The 16,972-nt window shown below is 42.3% G+C and overlaps 1 protein-coding gene across 3 annotated transcripts in view; it reads right to left on the bottom strand.

The window, feature by feature from the left end:
* Nucleotides 1-12,472: 12,472 nt before the first annotated feature.
* Nucleotides 12,473-16,972, bottom strand: part of NUGGC (nuclear GTPase, germinal center associated) — a 47,251-nt gene continuing 42,751 nt past the window's right edge. For all 3 annotated transcript variants that reach the window (XM_065908053.1, XM_065908050.1, XM_065908051.1), the window contains exons 17-19: nt 16,554-16,690; nt 14,358-14,448; nt 12,473-13,192 (exon numbers count right to left, since the gene is read on the bottom strand). In XM_065908053.1, the coding sequence (XP_065764125.1) occupies nt 13,047-13,192; nt 14,358-14,448; nt 16,554-16,690 (374 nt within the window). In that variant the 3' untranslated portion in view covers nt 12,473-13,046. The remainder of the gene's footprint in view (nt 13,193-14,357; nt 14,449-16,553; nt 16,691-16,972) is intronic.

The raw sequence follows: 16,972 nt of genomic DNA, 5'->3' as shown, positions 1-16,972 counted from the left end.
GGGAGAGGAAGGAAAAGAGTGAAGGAATCAGACAGAACATCAAGTGACAGAATATATTTCTTTTTTGTCCCCCTTCCTGAAGCACTGGATACATATCATAGCTCATGCAAAATGGAGGTTTTCTTTAATTTAAATTTTACATTTATCAAAGGTATGCATGCATTTTATTTTTTATGCAAGCATTTTATATAGTTTTGAAAAATAATCAAATAGTTCTATAGCTTTTTTATGAAATCAGCAGATCCCTGAATGCTCAAACCCAAATCCTAATTCCCATAGGCACCCATTTCAACTTTTACAACTATTTGTTATCCTTCTTTCTACCTTTCTGAATAACACAGTTATACTGCTATTTCTTGATTTTTGTTTGTTTTATGCATTATCCATTTCCACTATGGAGAGAAGAATTAGCTTTCTTTACCTCCCACATCAAATAATATTTCTTCCCCTGCTCTCCCAGTAAAGCCATCTCATGGTTTTTTTTAATATCATTTTCAGTTTAATTTGACTATGTAAATCAGTTCTGTTTACAGCCAAGTCATGCAATATATATTATTTCTTCATTTTCTTCTACAACATTTGATTTTTCCCAGAGTGATTATCTTATTTTTCTGATTCTGTAGTTTTCTATTTATCTGTCATGAATTCTTCTCTAACCTCTAGCCTTCCACACATCATTTGCATTCATCTCTTCTAGATACAGTCAAGTATATAAGATATTCTACCAATTCATATTCCTGTAGATATCCCCCCAAACTTTCTGATTGGCTTCATGTGGACAAGTTGCTCTCTATACTTGCTGCTGCTGCTTAGTCACTAAGTCATGTCTGACTCCATTGACTGTAGCCTGCCAGGCTCCTCTGTCCATTGGGTTTCCCAGGGAAGAATGCTGGAGTGAATTTCCACGTCTGTCTCCAGGGGATCCTCTAGACCCAGGGATCAAACCTGCGTCTCCTGCATTGGCAGGAGGATTCTTTACCACTGAGCCACCTGGGAATCATGGATATTATCCAGAGATTTTCCTTCACCATAATCCTGGAGCTTCTCCTTGATTCGTTCTTAGGTTGGAACTTCTGCTTTCTTACTATCCTGCCTTTCTCTTCCTTGTTTGGTGGTGCACATTGATGGCAGAATACTTCTATGGAGACTGCATGGCTGAAAATATCTTTACTTTTACCTTCACCCTTGACTAAGAGCTTGGGCATAAAATTCCCATTTTATATCCAAGTTGAGATATTTTCTCCTCCAAATGTTTAAGACGTTCTACCATTGTTAGCTTCCAATGTTATGACATTCAAAGCCATTCTTATCCCTGATCCTTACTTATGACCTTCTTTCTTTCCTCTTTAGAAATGTTTGAAGTTTTCTCTGTCCCCAGTACTTTGAAATTTTACAAATATGAATGTTGATGTGGGCCAGTTTGTACCCATTGTTCCAGGCACAAAATGAGACCTTTCAGCCTGCAATCTCAGGTTCTACATTTTTCGGAAAGTTTCTTGAGTTACCCGCTGCACAATTTCCTTCCCTCCCAGCCACCCCCACCCCCACCCCCGCCCCGGCCCCTGCCTTTTGTCTTTCAAAACTCTTCTTACTCAGTTGTTGCACTTTCTGGAAAAGTTCTCTAATTGTCTTAGCTTTTAACTCCCAGGTTCCATCTTCTCATTTTTTTGTCCTACTTTTGGGGGTATTTCCTTTAGTTTATCTTGCAAATGTCCTTCTTAACTTTAAAAAATTTTCTGCTAGCAAATTTTTTGTTTTTCTAGGAGTTTCTTACTCTGTGATACATTTTTATCCTAGAACTTTCTTTTCTCATCTATGCAATATCTTTACATGTCTCCCTAAAGATATTAAAATATATTCTAAAAAATATTTTCTTCTCCCTATTACTGTCTCTCTTGCCTCTGAGCTGCTTCTATTCTGTTTGTTTTGTTCTTATTCTCTTATGTGAGAGATTGTTCTGTTCTTTAAAGTCTCGATTGTCTCTCATATTTAGGAGTGGAGGACTGAAAAAGCTATTTGAAAGAATGGGTCAACTCAGGGTTTCACTCTGACGGTGATCCAGATAGACTATTTTACAAGTGAACCCCCAATATTTGTCTTTAAGATTTTTTTTTCATGTTGTTGGATCATCTTCAGCCTTCTCTTTTGAGAGTCTAAGACTGGCAGTCAATTTTCTGGGAGTTGAAGGGAAAAGAGGGCTGGCACCTGGGCATCAGCATCCTGCTGTGCACTTAATGTGTTTTCAGGATGCTGCTGCTGCTACTAAGTCATAACCAGGCTTGACGTTTCTCAGTCTAGAAACTTCCCAGGGAGCAGTCTACAGTTCTCTACTGGGGAGAGGAGGAAGCAATTGCTCCGGAGTGTGGAGTCGATGAGGGTATTGAAATGCATGCTGTTGTTTAGTTGCTCAGTCGTGTCCGACTCTCTGTGACCCATGGACTGCAGCATGCCAGGCCTCCCTGTCCTTCACCATCTCCCAGAGTTTGCTCAAACTCATGTCCATTGAGTCGATGATGCCATCCAACCATCTCATCCTCTATTGTCCCCTTCTCCTCCTGCCCTCAATCTTTCCCATCATCAGGGTCTTTTCCAGTGACCCACAATGTGATGGTATTAGGAAGTGGGGCCTTTGAGAGGGGACTTGGCGGTAAGAGTGAAGCCCATGTTCTTTTTATTAATTACTGAAGTATAGTTGATTTACACTGTTGTATTCATACTAATTTCTGCTATGCAGCAATGTGACTCAGTTATATATATATATATATTCTTTTTCATATTCTTTTCCATTATGGTTTATCACAGGATATTGAATATAATTCCCTGCACTATACAATAGGACTTTGTAGTTTATCCATCCTACATATAACAGTTTGCATCTGCTAATCCCAGACTCCCAGTCTATCCCTCTCCCTCCCCATTGACAACCACAAGTCTGTTCTCTGTATCTGTAAGTCTGTTCTGTTTTGTAGATAAATTCACTTGTATCATATTTTAGATTCCACATATAGGGGATATCATATGGTGTTATTTGTCTTTCTCTTCCTGACTTTTATTGTTGTTATTCAGTCGCTAAGTTATGTCTGACTCTTTAACTGCAGCACGCCGGGGCTTCCTTGTCCTTCACTATCTCTCCATGTTTTCTCAAACTCATGTTCATTGAATCAATGATGTCATCCAGCCATCTCATCCTTGTCACCCCCTTCTCTTCTTGCCCTCAGTCTTTCCCAGTATCTTACTTCACTTAGTTTGATAATCTCTGTGTTCATCTGTGTTGCTGCAAATAGCATTATTTCATTCTTTTCAATGATTGAGTAGTATTCCATTGTGTGTATGCACCACGTCTTCTTTATCCATTCATCCACTGATGGACATTTCAGTAGCCTCCATGTCTTGCCTATTGTGAATAGCACTGCTATGAACATAGGGGTGCATGCATCTTTTTGAATTATAGTTTTGTCCAGGTATATGCCCAGGAATGGGATTGCTGGATTATATGGCAACTCTGTTTTCAGTTTTTTTCAGGATGCTTCATTACTATTTTCCAGAGTGGCTGCACCAATTTATATTTGATGGTGGAGCCCTTGTGAATAGGATTAGTGTCCTCATAAAAGAGGCCTCAGAGAGCTCCCTTTTCCCTTCCGCCATGTGAGGACACAGGGAGAAGGCCCTGGCTATGAACCAAGAAGTGGGTTCTCACCAGACACTGAATCTGCCAGCACCTTGATTTGGACTCCACAGCCTCTAGAGCTATGAGAAGTAAACTTCTATTGTTTATAAGCCACCCAGCCTGTGGTATTATTATAATGGTCCTAACAGACAAGGACATCAAGCACAAGCTTCTGTCCCCGCTGAAGTCCGATAACTCTTTGGACCCCTCTTTGGGTTTGGTTTGGTTTATGGAGGTCACCCCCGCATCTTCACATGATCATAAGCTTGCTTGAGAAGGGATTGACTCTTAGGCACTGGAACCCTTCAGACTTAGTAGGCAGGCAGTGTTTGTTGATGCAGTCCAAGCATGTGTTGGAGAAGAATTTCCAGACACAAAGCATTTCAGAAGGGAGTGACTTTATCAAAAACAAAGAACAGAGATAATGTGGGCACTCCGACCTCCAGGGAGATTCGACAGTTTTCATGGGTTAGTAGCCAATTTTTGTAGCCTCAAGATGAAGAAAAATCCTGCTGGAAGGTTGGCATTAGGTGATTGGTTGGGGTGCTCTCGGCTGACTACCAAGAAGAGAAATTTTTGCCTAATTTGGGTTCAAGAACCTGGCTAGTGATGATCACAGGGCCTCTTATTGGCAATGGTTACAAAGGGGCTAAGTCAGCGTTGGAGGTGACCTTTGTTCTGGGCTCTGTCCCTGTGGCCTTGGGGCAGGACTCAACAGTACTGTGCATCAGTGGAGAGAAGCTGGTGACGAGCACAGGTTCGGAGCGCGGAGGCAGCCAGTCTCAGGTCTTGTCAAGGATGCACCAGTCCTCTCTGGGTTCTGGGAAGACTGGTCCATTGTCATGGGCTAAACTGTGTCCCCTTCAAATTCACATGTTGAAACTCTAGCCTCCCCCTACCACTCAGAATGTGGCGTGTCTTTAAAGAGATAGTCTGAAAAAAACTAAATAAATAAAGAGATAGTCTGGTTAAAATGAGGCTGGTGGGTAGTGTCTAACCCAATCTGACCGGTGTCCATGTAAAAAGGGGAAACTCAACAATATTATGTTGGCCTCTGCCACACGTCAATATTGTAGAGCAGCTGTTCTCTAATAATTGCATTTTGTTCTATAAATATAAAAGAAAAAATCCTATGAACAACCACCTTAACACAGCCAGTGTAGAATATTAGCTTTTGAAGGTGAATGCTCAGATTATGCCAGATACAGGGAAAACAACTGAATAGAGGAATGGGAATGGGGTCATTTCCCTTTTAATTTAAGGGAGTCCACACTCTTCATTTTAATGAAGAGGAATTCACCCAAAGTTTATTAAAAGTTCAAGTGACTGCACTATTCATGGCTTTTGTGGCTGCCATTTATATTTAATTTCTGAAGAAATCAATTAATTTTGTAAAGTCAAAATAAGAAAAGAAGGGGAGGAAACTCAAACACACGGGAAGATCCTAGGAGAGCGCAGACAAAAGAAATACGGTGTGAGGCTGCAGTGACAAGGCAGTCTTCTACGGAACAGAGAGAGAGGTCTCCAAGCAACCCTGCCGGCACCTTGAACTTCTAGCCTCCAGAATTGAAGAGAATAAATTGCTGTTGTTGCAGCCAGAGTCTGTGGTATTTTGTTACAGCAGCCCCAGCAGGCTAAGACACCCATGAATATGTATAGTGAACCAGGTTCTGATTTACCAAGCGGACACTATTTTCATTTCTATGTAGAAATTGGAGCAATTTCTAGGCTCAAATTGGAAAAAACTTCTCTTTGTTATAAACCAGTGATAAAAGAAAACAGACGAATATGGAGAAAATGTAAATATTTCTCCCCACTGGAAAAGAATGTGCAGTGTATCTGATTGTCTTGTGGCTGAGGTCTTTATTAGCATCTTTTACAGCAAGGAGTGTATATATTCCCTTTTCCAGGCATAATGAGATTTTTGTAAAGCTGGAGAAAAACCACGGGGTAGAGTCTGATTTGATCTGTTGCTTATTAGTCTACCACCGTTATTTCTAAAACCCTACACCCCAAGAGAACAGCACTTTAAATACTTTTTAAAAGGTAGTTATAGATTGCATTCAATCTCTCTCTCTCTTTTTTTTTTTTTTTGGCTGGACAACACAGCATGTGGGATCTTAGTTCCTCAATCAGGGGTCGAACTTGTGCCTCTTGCGTTGGAGTTTTATCCATTGGACTGCCAGGGAAGTCTCACAATCTCTTTTAATTCCAGTTTTACTGTGATTTATTGTAATTGACACATAGCTCTGTACACATTTAATGTGTATATATGTGCATAATGATTTGACTTATATCCATCATGAAATGATTATCCTAATGTTTCATGAACATCCATCATCTCATATCAACATAAAATTAAATAGAAAAAACAGTTTTCTTTGTGATAAGAACTCTTAGGATTTACTGTAACTTTCATATATAACATACAGCAGTATTATATGATGATATTTATCATGTTGTTGATTACCTCCCTAGTATTTACTTATCTTGTAACTGAAACTTTTTACCTTTTGACTACCTTTATCAATTCTCTTTCTCTACTTCCCACGTCTGGTAACCACAAATCTTATCTCTTTTTCTATGAATTTGTTTTTGAAATATAACTGATCTGCAACATTATGTTTGTTCCTGTTGTACAAAATAGTGATTTGATATTTCTGTGCACTTCTAAATGATCATCAAGATAAATCTAGTTGTAGAAGTTTGAAGATGAAATATGTTTCCTGCTCTTTTCTTCCTTCTCCTTCTGGGACCCTTATAATACAAATGTTAGTATGATTGATATTGTCTCAGAAGTCTCTTAAACTGTCCTCAGTTCCTTTTTAGAAATTAATTTATTTTGGGGTGCACACGGGCTTCCTCTAGTTGTAGAGAGTGGGGGCTCCTCTTTGTGGCCATGCCCAGGCTCTAGAGCGCAGGACCTCAGTAGCTGTGGCTCGTGAGCTTAGCTGCTCTGAGGGCATGTGGGATCTTCCTGTATCGGGGATCAAACCCGTGTTCCCTGCACTGGCAGATGAATTCTTAACCACTGGGCCACCAGGGAAGTTCACCATTTCTCTTGATTCTTTTTTCTTTCTTCTGTTCAGCCTCAGTGATTTCTACTACTCTGACTTACTGTGTGTTCATCTATTCTTCTGTATCACCTAATCCACTGTCGATTCCGTCTAGTGTACTTTTAATTTCAGTTGTTGGATTCTTCATCTCTGTTTAGTTCTTCTTTGTTTTCTAATTCTTTGTTAAAAACTTCTAACGTGTGACTCCATTCGTCCATGCTTCTCCTAAGTTCTCTGGGCACCTTTATGATGCTCATTCATATAGCATAAATAAATACCATTATCAAAATAATGAAAATTGAACAGTCTCAGTGAGATGTAAAGAAATACATGCATAAATATAGTCCTTAATTGTCATCAATTACTGCTACCTAATGTTAGCTCCACCCAATCTGGGCTTGAGTAGCAATGTTTTAATCACGCTGAACTGTTTCACCAGTAGTTCTAGAGTTTCAACAGTTCTATCATGTTTTTAAATTTTTCTACAACAGGTTTTTGATTTCAGAGAGAGAAAGAGCCAATCAGCAGGCCTCAGCTTTCTTTCTACCTCTGTGTACAGCTTTCTCTCATTTCCTAACTCAGAGCAAAATCTGCATTTTTCTCCATGTGATGCCAAAAGACAAAGGCCACAGCCACGTGACTTGTCTCCTTTCCAGAAGCAAGGACCTATGTGTTTCTGCCAGGAGCAAAAATTGGTGAAAAGCCTTGTATAAAGACTAGGCAGCAAGACTTTAAAATAGAGAACTGAAGTGATTTTTATTACAGGGGGTGTCTAGAACACAGCCTCACCCAGATTTCATGGCTCGTTATCAATTTTCTCTTCATCTCTAAATCAGATTAAACCATGTGGCTGGGAGACGGGAAGATATACCGAGTTGTGACGTGGTATTTAGATAGAAGAAAATAAACCAGCACACATTCATATTTTTCTGGGTAATTCACTTGGAATGGAGAGAAATGCTAAAGAAACGAAGGAACTGAAGGTCAGCTGGTAACACAGACTGTGCATGGTAAGACGCTTTCAGGAAAAAGAGAGGTCACTTCTCAGTTCTCTCCTTGACATGGACATCCTGATGCTGTTGTATTTTAATAATAACAACTCTTTTAGGGATTTTCCTGGTGGTCCAGTGGTTAAGAATCTGCCTTCCAGTGCAGGGGTTGCAGGTTTGATCCCTGGCTGGGAAGCTAAGATTCCACATGCCTCATGGCCAGGAAACAAAAACATAAAACTAAAGCAGTGTTGTAACAAATTCATTAAAGGCTTTAAATGGTCCACATAAAAAAAAAATCTTAAAAAGAGCACTTCCTTTATCCCATATTGTCAGATAATGAAGTGCTCCACAAATTAAACATTCCATTATGTTATTTAGCACTGAAACATTTTTGCTTTTAAATTTTTTAAACAAAAAAAAATTTTTGAAGTATAGTTGATTTACAGTGTTGTGTTAGCTTCAGGTATATAGCAAAGTGATTCAGTTATATATACATACTTGTTCAATTCTCTTTCATTATGGGTTATTGTTTAGTCGCTAAGTCACGTTTGACTCTTTTGCCACCCCATGAACTGTAAGACCAGCAGGCTCCTCTGTCCATGGGATTTCCCAGGCAAGAATACTGGAGTGGGTTGCCATTTCCTCCTCCAGGGGGTCTTCCCGACCCAGGGATCGAAGCTGCGTCTCTTGCACGGCAGGTGGATTCTTTACCGTCTAAGCCATGTGGGGAGCCCCAAGGTATTAAAGGTATTAAATATAGTTCCCTGTGCTGTAAAGTAGGTCCTTGTAGAAACATTTAAAATTTTTACAATTTGGGTGCTGTGCATTCTTAAATGATCATTTCTCTGCTTTTGTAAGCAGAATTTCTTGGCATAATTTAACATTTTAGGTGAGTCAGAGTCACTATTTCTTATTATTATGATGTAACTGTGGCAGGATCCACATGGCACCTCCCAAGGAAGAGAGCTGGGGATGAGAAAGAAGCGCTATGAACTCAGCCCTGCCAAGTTGAGATGGGTATAGCAGAGCCCATTTCAGTTCAAGCAGTGGCTTTTAGTGACATCAGCCCAGAATAGGGTGGATTAGAGGCACCTTAGCACAGTCTTGCCAAGAACAGAGGCCAAGAGCAAGCTCTCCTCATATGAGACAAGATAGTACTGGTTTCTACAAGAATAATACTAATAGTCACTTTTGGACTTCCCTGGTGGCCCAATGGTTAAGAATCCTCCTGCCAGTGCAGAGTTTGACCCCTGGTCCTGGCAGATCCCACGTGCCACCGGGCAACTATGCCCATGCTCCACAACAGGAGAAGCCACCGCAATGAGAAGCCCACACAACCCAACAGAAAGGAGCCCCCACTCACTGCAACTAGAGAAAGTCTGTGTGCAGCAACAAAGACACAGTGCAGCCCCCAAATTAAATTACTTTAAAAAAGTACTAGTTGCTTTGGAGAAGTGTGCTTGCTCACAGCTGAGACCACAGTTCCTGCTGGTGGAGATGCTAGAGTTAAGTCTTTAGGACCCTTTCCTCCTTACTTTTGAACGGACACACTTGAGCAGAGGAGCGTCTCCATTATTCTCCGGCCAAACCTGAGCTCTGAAACTTTCACTGGAAGGTAGACAAAGGGTGGCATTCCCCAAGGAGGGTGTGTGGGGCCTGAAGGGAGCTGCTGGAGGAGGAATGTGAGGAGGAGAGACCACGGGAGGTCAGGAGACGGGGGGCTGCTGGCAGCCTCAGCCTGGCGGGGTCCTCTGTGCATGCTCAGCTGCGCAGTCTTGTCTGATACTTTGCGACCCCATGGACCGTAGCCCGCCAGGCTCCTCTGTCCATGGGATTTCCCAGGCAAGAATACTGCAGTGGGTTGTGAAATCCTTCTCCAGGGAATCTTCCCAACCTAGAGATTGAACCCATGTCTCCTGCATTGCAGGCAGATTCTTCACCCTCTGAGCTCTTAGCAAAGCTTGGCAGGGTCCCCTGCTTGGTGGCAGAGGTCATGCCTCCTGTCCTCCTGCTGCTGAGATCTGAGATCCACCCAGCCCTGCAGGAGGCCAGCCAGTCTGGAGGGTCCAGGAACTTGACAAAGCTATTGCCTCCTGATGCCACAGGCTGAAATGGAGCTGAGTGCCCCCTGCCTTCTTCCCCATTCTGCTCCACAATGTGAAAGCATCTTGGCAATGCCTCCTCGTCACCAGCAGCCACGGACAGGCAGGCGGTATTCTAGGCCTAAGAGGCTTATTCCAAATCCTCCTCAATCTCCCTGCCCACCCTGCCAAGACTAGCGAGGACCGCCCTGCAGGACAAAAAGTGAGGGACCCGCTTCGACACCCGGGTTCGACTTGTATCTGTTTAGTTTCTAGACTCCTCCCTCATCATTCGAGGTCAACAGTGAGTTCTGACTCTGTTCATTAAAAAGAATGAGGCAGTTAAGTGGTTGTTTTAGCCAAGGATATCCAATTCTAATCATAAAGAGACATCAGACAAGCCAACATTTTATAAAACATCTGGCCTGAATTCCTTGAAAATGTCTGAGATTAAAGGAAGCAAGTGAAGTACTTGGTCCTGGGTTGGATGCCAGATGAAAAAGTATTGCTTTGCCCAGGCCATAACTGGGCAGTTGATGAAATCTGGAAGTAGACTGTGGATAAGGCAATAATATTATACTAAATTTGATCATTATACTGAATTTCCTGAATTTGATCATTATACTGGAGTTACGTAAAAGAACATACTTGTTTTTATGGAATACACGAAAATATTATGGGGTGGAGGGGCATAGACATATACAACTCCTTTGGAATAGTTGAGAAAGGTATGCACAAGTGCACACACATACCCACTGAAGAATGATAAAGCAAGTGTAGTAAAATGTTGGCATGTTGATACAGGGTTGATGGGAGTTCTTTGTACTGTTGCAACTTTTCAGAGTTTGAAGTTCTTTCAAAGTAAAAAGAAAAATGTCAAAGAGAAAGTGATAGCCACTCCAAAAGAAAAGATTATGAAAGAACAGTTCAAGTGGGAGAAACTTCAATAAACACAAAAAAGGGTTTCAGTATCAGTAACAACCCATACAGTCCAAGATGGTAATATTAAAAACCTGATCCCATGAACCTACTGAACAAAACAATAATATCCATTTTTTATTTTTTTAAATGGTATTAAATGGTAACACAGGAAATCTTATTCCTGCTAGTAAGCAGACAGGTTTTTCTGGAACAGTTGAGGCTTTAAAGTGCTCTTTTATTCAGATCCAATAATGGCATTCTTAAAAAAATTTATCCTGAAGACAAAAATCAGAGATAGAGGAATTTTGGAATTGGGGCTCCTCAATTCTATAACTCATCGGTTACACAGTAGAAAACGCATATATCTTTTATTTGGGGTTGCTTAATTTTTGGATATCTAGACATAATTGGATACCTAGACATAATATGGATGTGAGAGTTGAACTACAAAGAAAGCTGAGCACCGAAGAATTGATGCTTTTGAACTTTGGTGTTGGAAAAGACTCTTGAGAGTCCCTTGGACTGCAAGGAGATCAAAGCAGTCAATCCTAAAGGAAATCAGTCCTGAATATTCCATTGGAAGGACTGATGCTGAAGCTGTAATACTTTGGCTATGTGACGCAAAGAACTGACTCATTGGAAAAGACCCTGATGCTGGGAAAGACTGAGGGCAGGAGAAGAAGGGGACGACAGAGGATGAGATGCTTGGATGGCATCACTGACTCGATGGACATGAGTCTGAGCAAGCTCCGGAAGTTGGTGAAGGACAGGGAAGCCTGCCATGCTGCAGTCCATGGGATCTCAAAGAGTCGGACATGACTAAGCAACTGAACTGAGACATAATTCAGAATGATTACTAGTTTTTCTTTCTTATAATCACTGTTCTAAGTATCATGGTTAAAATTTGCTTCATAAATAAGTTAGAATACTTTCCTTTCATTCTGATTTTTAGAATACTGTGTATACACAGGAGTTCTAATTTTTAAAATTGTATTTGAAATCACCTTGTCTATCTCTTTAAAAAACCAGAGATAGAGACAGAGATATCTGTGTAAGAATATTCTCTATAATATTATTTACAGTGGAGAAAAACAGCACCATCTAAATGTCCAGCAATAGAATAATGGTAGGATAAATGGTAGTGTGGGCTTCCCAGGTAAAGAATCTGCCTGCCAATGCAGGCGACACAGGATACATGAGTTTAATCCCTGAGTTGGCAAGATCCCCTGGAGAAGGAAATGGCAACCCACTCCAGCAGTCTTGCCTGGAAAATCCCATGGACAGAGGAGCCTGGTGGGCTACAGTCCACGGGGTCACAAAGAGTTGGACACGACTTTGTGACTACGCAACAACAAAATACATCTATACATCAGAATACTGTGCAGCATTTAAAGCTGTGTTTTCGAAAACTTCCTTTCCCTGCCCACCTCCCAGTCTTCTGAGCAACATACCTTTTCCCCTTGTCTCCTCCAGAATCAAGGGCTACCCTGAACCCCAGTCGTGATGTTTCCGATGGGAGCATTCTGCTTGATTCTAGCCAGTATCCCATTTCCTGGGCAAATGGAGCGGCTGTGACTTAGAACTTGTGATGGAGCCCATGGGTCAGACCAAGGACCAAACAAAGACTCTTTTTTAAAAATTATTATTATTGAAGTATAGTTGATTCACACTGTCGTGATGGTTTCTGTTGTACAGCAAAGTGAATCAGATATATGTACAAAATTGTACACATATATAGGTATACATAAGCATATAATATATATGCACACACATACATGTGTATATACGTGTACATTCTTTTTCATATTCTTTTCCATTAGGGTTTGCTACAGGACATTGAATATAGTTCCCTGTGCCATACAGCAGGACCTTGTTGTTTATCTATTTTACATATAGTATTTTGTAGCTGCTAATCTCAAATTCCCAATTTATCCCTCTTTACCCCATTTCCTCTTTGGTAACCGTAAGTTTATTTTTGATGAAGTTTGTTTCTGATATCTGTGAGTTTCTTTCTGTTTTGTAAATGAGTGCATTTGTGTCATATTTTCGATTCCACATATACGTTTTCCAGTCTTTAGGTATTTTTCTTCAGTGAGGCACAAGTTTCTTATCCCTAAAACTTTAGAACTTTCTGAGGGTTTCATTGACAATAGAATAAAAATGATGTGTTCTGTACTCAGTTTATACCAAAAGTAACCGTATATGGATTTTCTATTGTCTATAAAGTTCCCAAAGTTGGGAGATGTTCTTTATTAGGTTTTAACCAACAGAAGTACATCTGATTGTCTCTAGGCTTGTATTCCATCCCCTCGGGACTAAGCCCCATGAATTAAATCTTCTGTTTTGGGGGGCCGGCTTTGCTGGGGGACATTCTCAGAAGGAAGTCTTGCATGCCCCTCCGCAGCACTGCATTCTCAGCAACCTCCCTCAGGCTTCTGTGCAGCTTCTCCATCTCCTTGTATTCACTTTTGACATCTACAAAAGAGCATTAGGAGTTAGTGTCCTTTTCAGAAATGTCCCCAGGAAACAGATCCCCTGAGAATCCTCTTCTGACCTGGGTCAACTGTCCCAGAATATGAGCTCAGGAATGGAGCTTAGAGAATCGATGGTCCAATCAATGTGTTTTATAAACAACTTGATCAAACCAGGCATTGTTGCTCTTACCTTAAGGCTTCTCTGATCATCGTGGGCACCTTCAAAATAAACACAAACCTGCTCATAGAAGAAGCCTGGGAAATCACTGGGTCTTTACCAAGGCTTCATAGGTGCTCAGTGGAAGGAGATAAAGCACACCCCATGCCAAACCTCCCCATCTTTTCCCGGCATCCCTCTCCTCTCCACCCTCTCCTTCCTGCTGTCCCCGTTCTAAATTCTAGTGAATTTGCTCTGCTTTGGCATCTTGGGTTTTTAGCCTATGGTCTGCAATTAGATGATATCCCTGTGATGGTTAATTCTATGTCTCCAACTGTCTGAGTTATGGTGTCCAGATGGTTGGTCAAACATTATTCTGGATGTTTTTGTGAGTATATTTTTGGATGAGGTTTACATTTAAATCAGTGGACTCTGAGTGAAGCAGATGGCCCTCTGCAATGTAGGTGGGCCTCATCTAATCAGCTGGAGGTCTGACTAGAACAAAAGGCTGGTCTTTCCTACACAAGAGGGAGTTCTAGAGAAGACTGCTTTTAGACTTCATCTGCAACAGTGGCTCTTCCTGGTTCTCTGGAAGACTGCTCTTGGACTTGAACTGCAAGTCTTTCCTGAGTCTCCAGCCTGCTGGCCTCCCTTATCACATTTTGGACTCGTGAGCCTTTCATAGTTGCATGAGCCAGTTCCTTAAAATGAATCTCCTTATGTATGTTTGTGTGTATGGGAGACATAGCATCCTGTTGCCCTGTTTCTCTGGAGAACCCTGACACACACAGTCCCTGTGAAGGGACAATTTAGACCGACCTTGGGGTTGGCTCTGGCATTGATCCGAAAGCCTCTCCCATCCCCTCTGCGCCTCTATGCCCCATAGCATGACTCAGACTCACCCACCCTGAGCTGGCCACTGATGGGAGCCAAGACTGACCAAGAAGGGAGTCAGAACCCTGAGGCCGTTTGTCTTGCTCCTGAGTACACAAAGGTTGTAGGTATTTACCTGCAAGCTCCTTGTAGAGCCCATCCCCTGGGGACGAAGCCAGGGTCAGCATGGTAGCGATGCTGCCCTTCACCTTCTCCGTGATTCCATTCTACAGGACAGAGGATAGTCATTCTGTTAGGATGGTGCAGTCTAAAGGGAAGGAATCTTATGAAAGGGACCCCACCCCATTCCCCAACCAGAGAGTATAGGGATCAGGGCTGCCGAAACCAAAGTCAAGTCCAAGGGTGGACCCCTTGAGGATACCCTGGGTGACTAGAGTCATCAAGACAACATTTCTGGGGGGTCCCACCTGCCTTCATAGCTCCTTTCCTAGACTCAGGGTGATTGTACTCTGATGCTGAAGAACCAAATCAGGAGTAATGAGGATGCAGGGAGGCATAGTGGAGTCGGGGTGGGGGGAGGAGAACAGATACCACACAAGCAGAGAAAGAGGCAAAGCGCTGATCATCATCCTCTTGTCCCACCGCAAGTTTAGTCACTGCCTAAATGTTTGTCAACCTCCTGCTTTTCATAACACACCATTTATATAGAGATAACCTTCCAACTGCCTGAGATATGTCTCCTTGCTACTCTCAGTCCTTTTATCAGCTAAAACCATTTCCCTCTTCCAACCATCTCTTGCCACCCTTTGAAAAACACTCAACTCTCCACTATGCTGACAGAGCCTAGTTCTGAATCTTCATCTTCTGACTCCAAGACATGATCTTTTCACCAATGCATTGGACCAAAGTTCTAGTCTCAGCTGCATCTGTGACCCTTGTGCTAGTAACTTTGGCCCTTAGCCTTAGCTTCATTGTCTGTGAGATCAGAGAAGGGAAACTCTCTGTGGTTTCACCCAGTCGCACCTTCTTGCGTGTCTCTTATTTAAGATACATTTGTACATGATGAACGAGCTAATCATTTTTCAGTGCAATTGTTTTCTTGGGCACCTTAAAGGCCAGTTTTTATGTGCTCAGTGGGGATTGGCAGCTGTAGAATTTGGCAAATTTTCTGCAGGTGTTTGTAGGCAGTGGTAATATGTGAGACGATAGAAACTAAACCGCTACTGGTAAATGAAATACCTCTTAGTCCGATCCAAGAGAAATAACATGGTTCGTGTCGAGGAGAAAGGGATTTTCCAAAACTGCAGTGATGGGAGGAGAGGAGATTGTGCACAAGAGGTTGGAGATGTTTCAGGAAGCAGGTTGGTCCAGATGTGGATGGAAATAGCAAGGAGCTGGGTCCTTGGGAGGTTGGGAGAGGTCATCTAAGCCTGAACTGAGGCTAATGAATTTGGAAACGCTATTGCCTAGGGAGGAGCTAGCAGTAGCTTGGACTAAAGCAAAGAATTTATATTACTTGTGGAGGAGGCTGACAAACTGAGAGACCCAGGACTGGGACTAGATGGTCCACGTGTACTTGACAGAGCACTTAGTTTCGAGGAAGCTGTCAGGAATTGTCTTCTGAGATGGACAGAATCTCACCAAAATCTATGCCAGGTACTGTAATGAACAGATCTATAATAGTTGGTTGGCATTTATCTATAGGTATTTTATTTAGACAAGACATTTTCCCTCATTAAAAAAAGATCTGGGGACTTCCCTGGTGGTCCGGTGGCTAAGACTCCATGCTCCCAATGCAGGGGGTCTGGGTTCGATACCTGGTCAGGGAACTAAATCTTACATGCTGCAACAAAGACTGGGTGCAGTCAAATAAATACTTTTTTAAAAGTATGTCTTGAGATAATACTATTGCTGGAGCTGGGTTACCTGGTCCCAAATCCCCACTCTTGTAACTTGCTAGCTCTGTGACCTGCTGATACACCTCTGTCTGCCTCAGTTTTCTCATCTGTAAAGTGGGAACAATCATAGCACCTTATCTCACAGACTTGCTGGGGATTCAATAAGCTCACATTTGTGAAGCACTTAGGGTCCCCTCTAGATATCACAGTGATCTTAGTGGTGACCCAGGAAAAAGAAAGGATGCAGGAGAGAGCTGGAGGCGCTGAGTTGCAGGCTGAAACAAGCCCGAGCCAGCACGTGATGGAGGCTGGCCTCTTCCCTGGCATCATGGGCGTCAGTGAGCCCACTTTGCAGAAGGCATCCGGCTCTAACTGGGCTCAAACAACTACTGCTTCCTCCACCTCTGCTCCTCCTTCCCATGCTCCCCAAGGAGCCCTCTGGGACCGGAATGCAAACCGTGTAAGTTGAATACCTTCAGCTGCTGAAACTGGTGCTGCATCCTTTCTTGAGCCCGTTCGAACATGCCCTCGGCCACCTGCCGGTCCACCCCTCTTCTGAGGGCATCTTTCATTCTTTCACATGCTTTTTTGCCCGTAATCTGTGCGGCCTCTGGCAAAAATGATAGCCACAGTAACACCTCAACAAGGACTTGCTTAGATATCCTTAGCATCAGAAAGAAAGATAAGCAAACCAACTATACACACATACACATATGCACATACATGTAGACACACATATAGACACACCTGTGGCTTCCCAGGTGGCACAGTGGTTAAAAAATCTGCCTGCAATGCAGGAGAGTCAAGAGACATGGGTTCAGTCCCTGAGAGAGGAAGATCCCCAGGAGCAGGAAACAGCAACCCACTCCAGTCTTCTTGTCTGAGAAACTCC

This window comes from Muntiacus reevesi, chromosome 17, assembly GCF_963930625.1.
Source record: "Muntiacus reevesi chromosome 17, mMunRee1.1, whole genome shotgun sequence".
Classification (NCBI taxonomy): Eukaryota; Metazoa; Chordata; class Mammalia; order Artiodactyla; family Cervidae; genus Muntiacus; species Muntiacus reevesi.
This window is presented reverse-complemented; position numbering and strand designations above follow the sequence as displayed.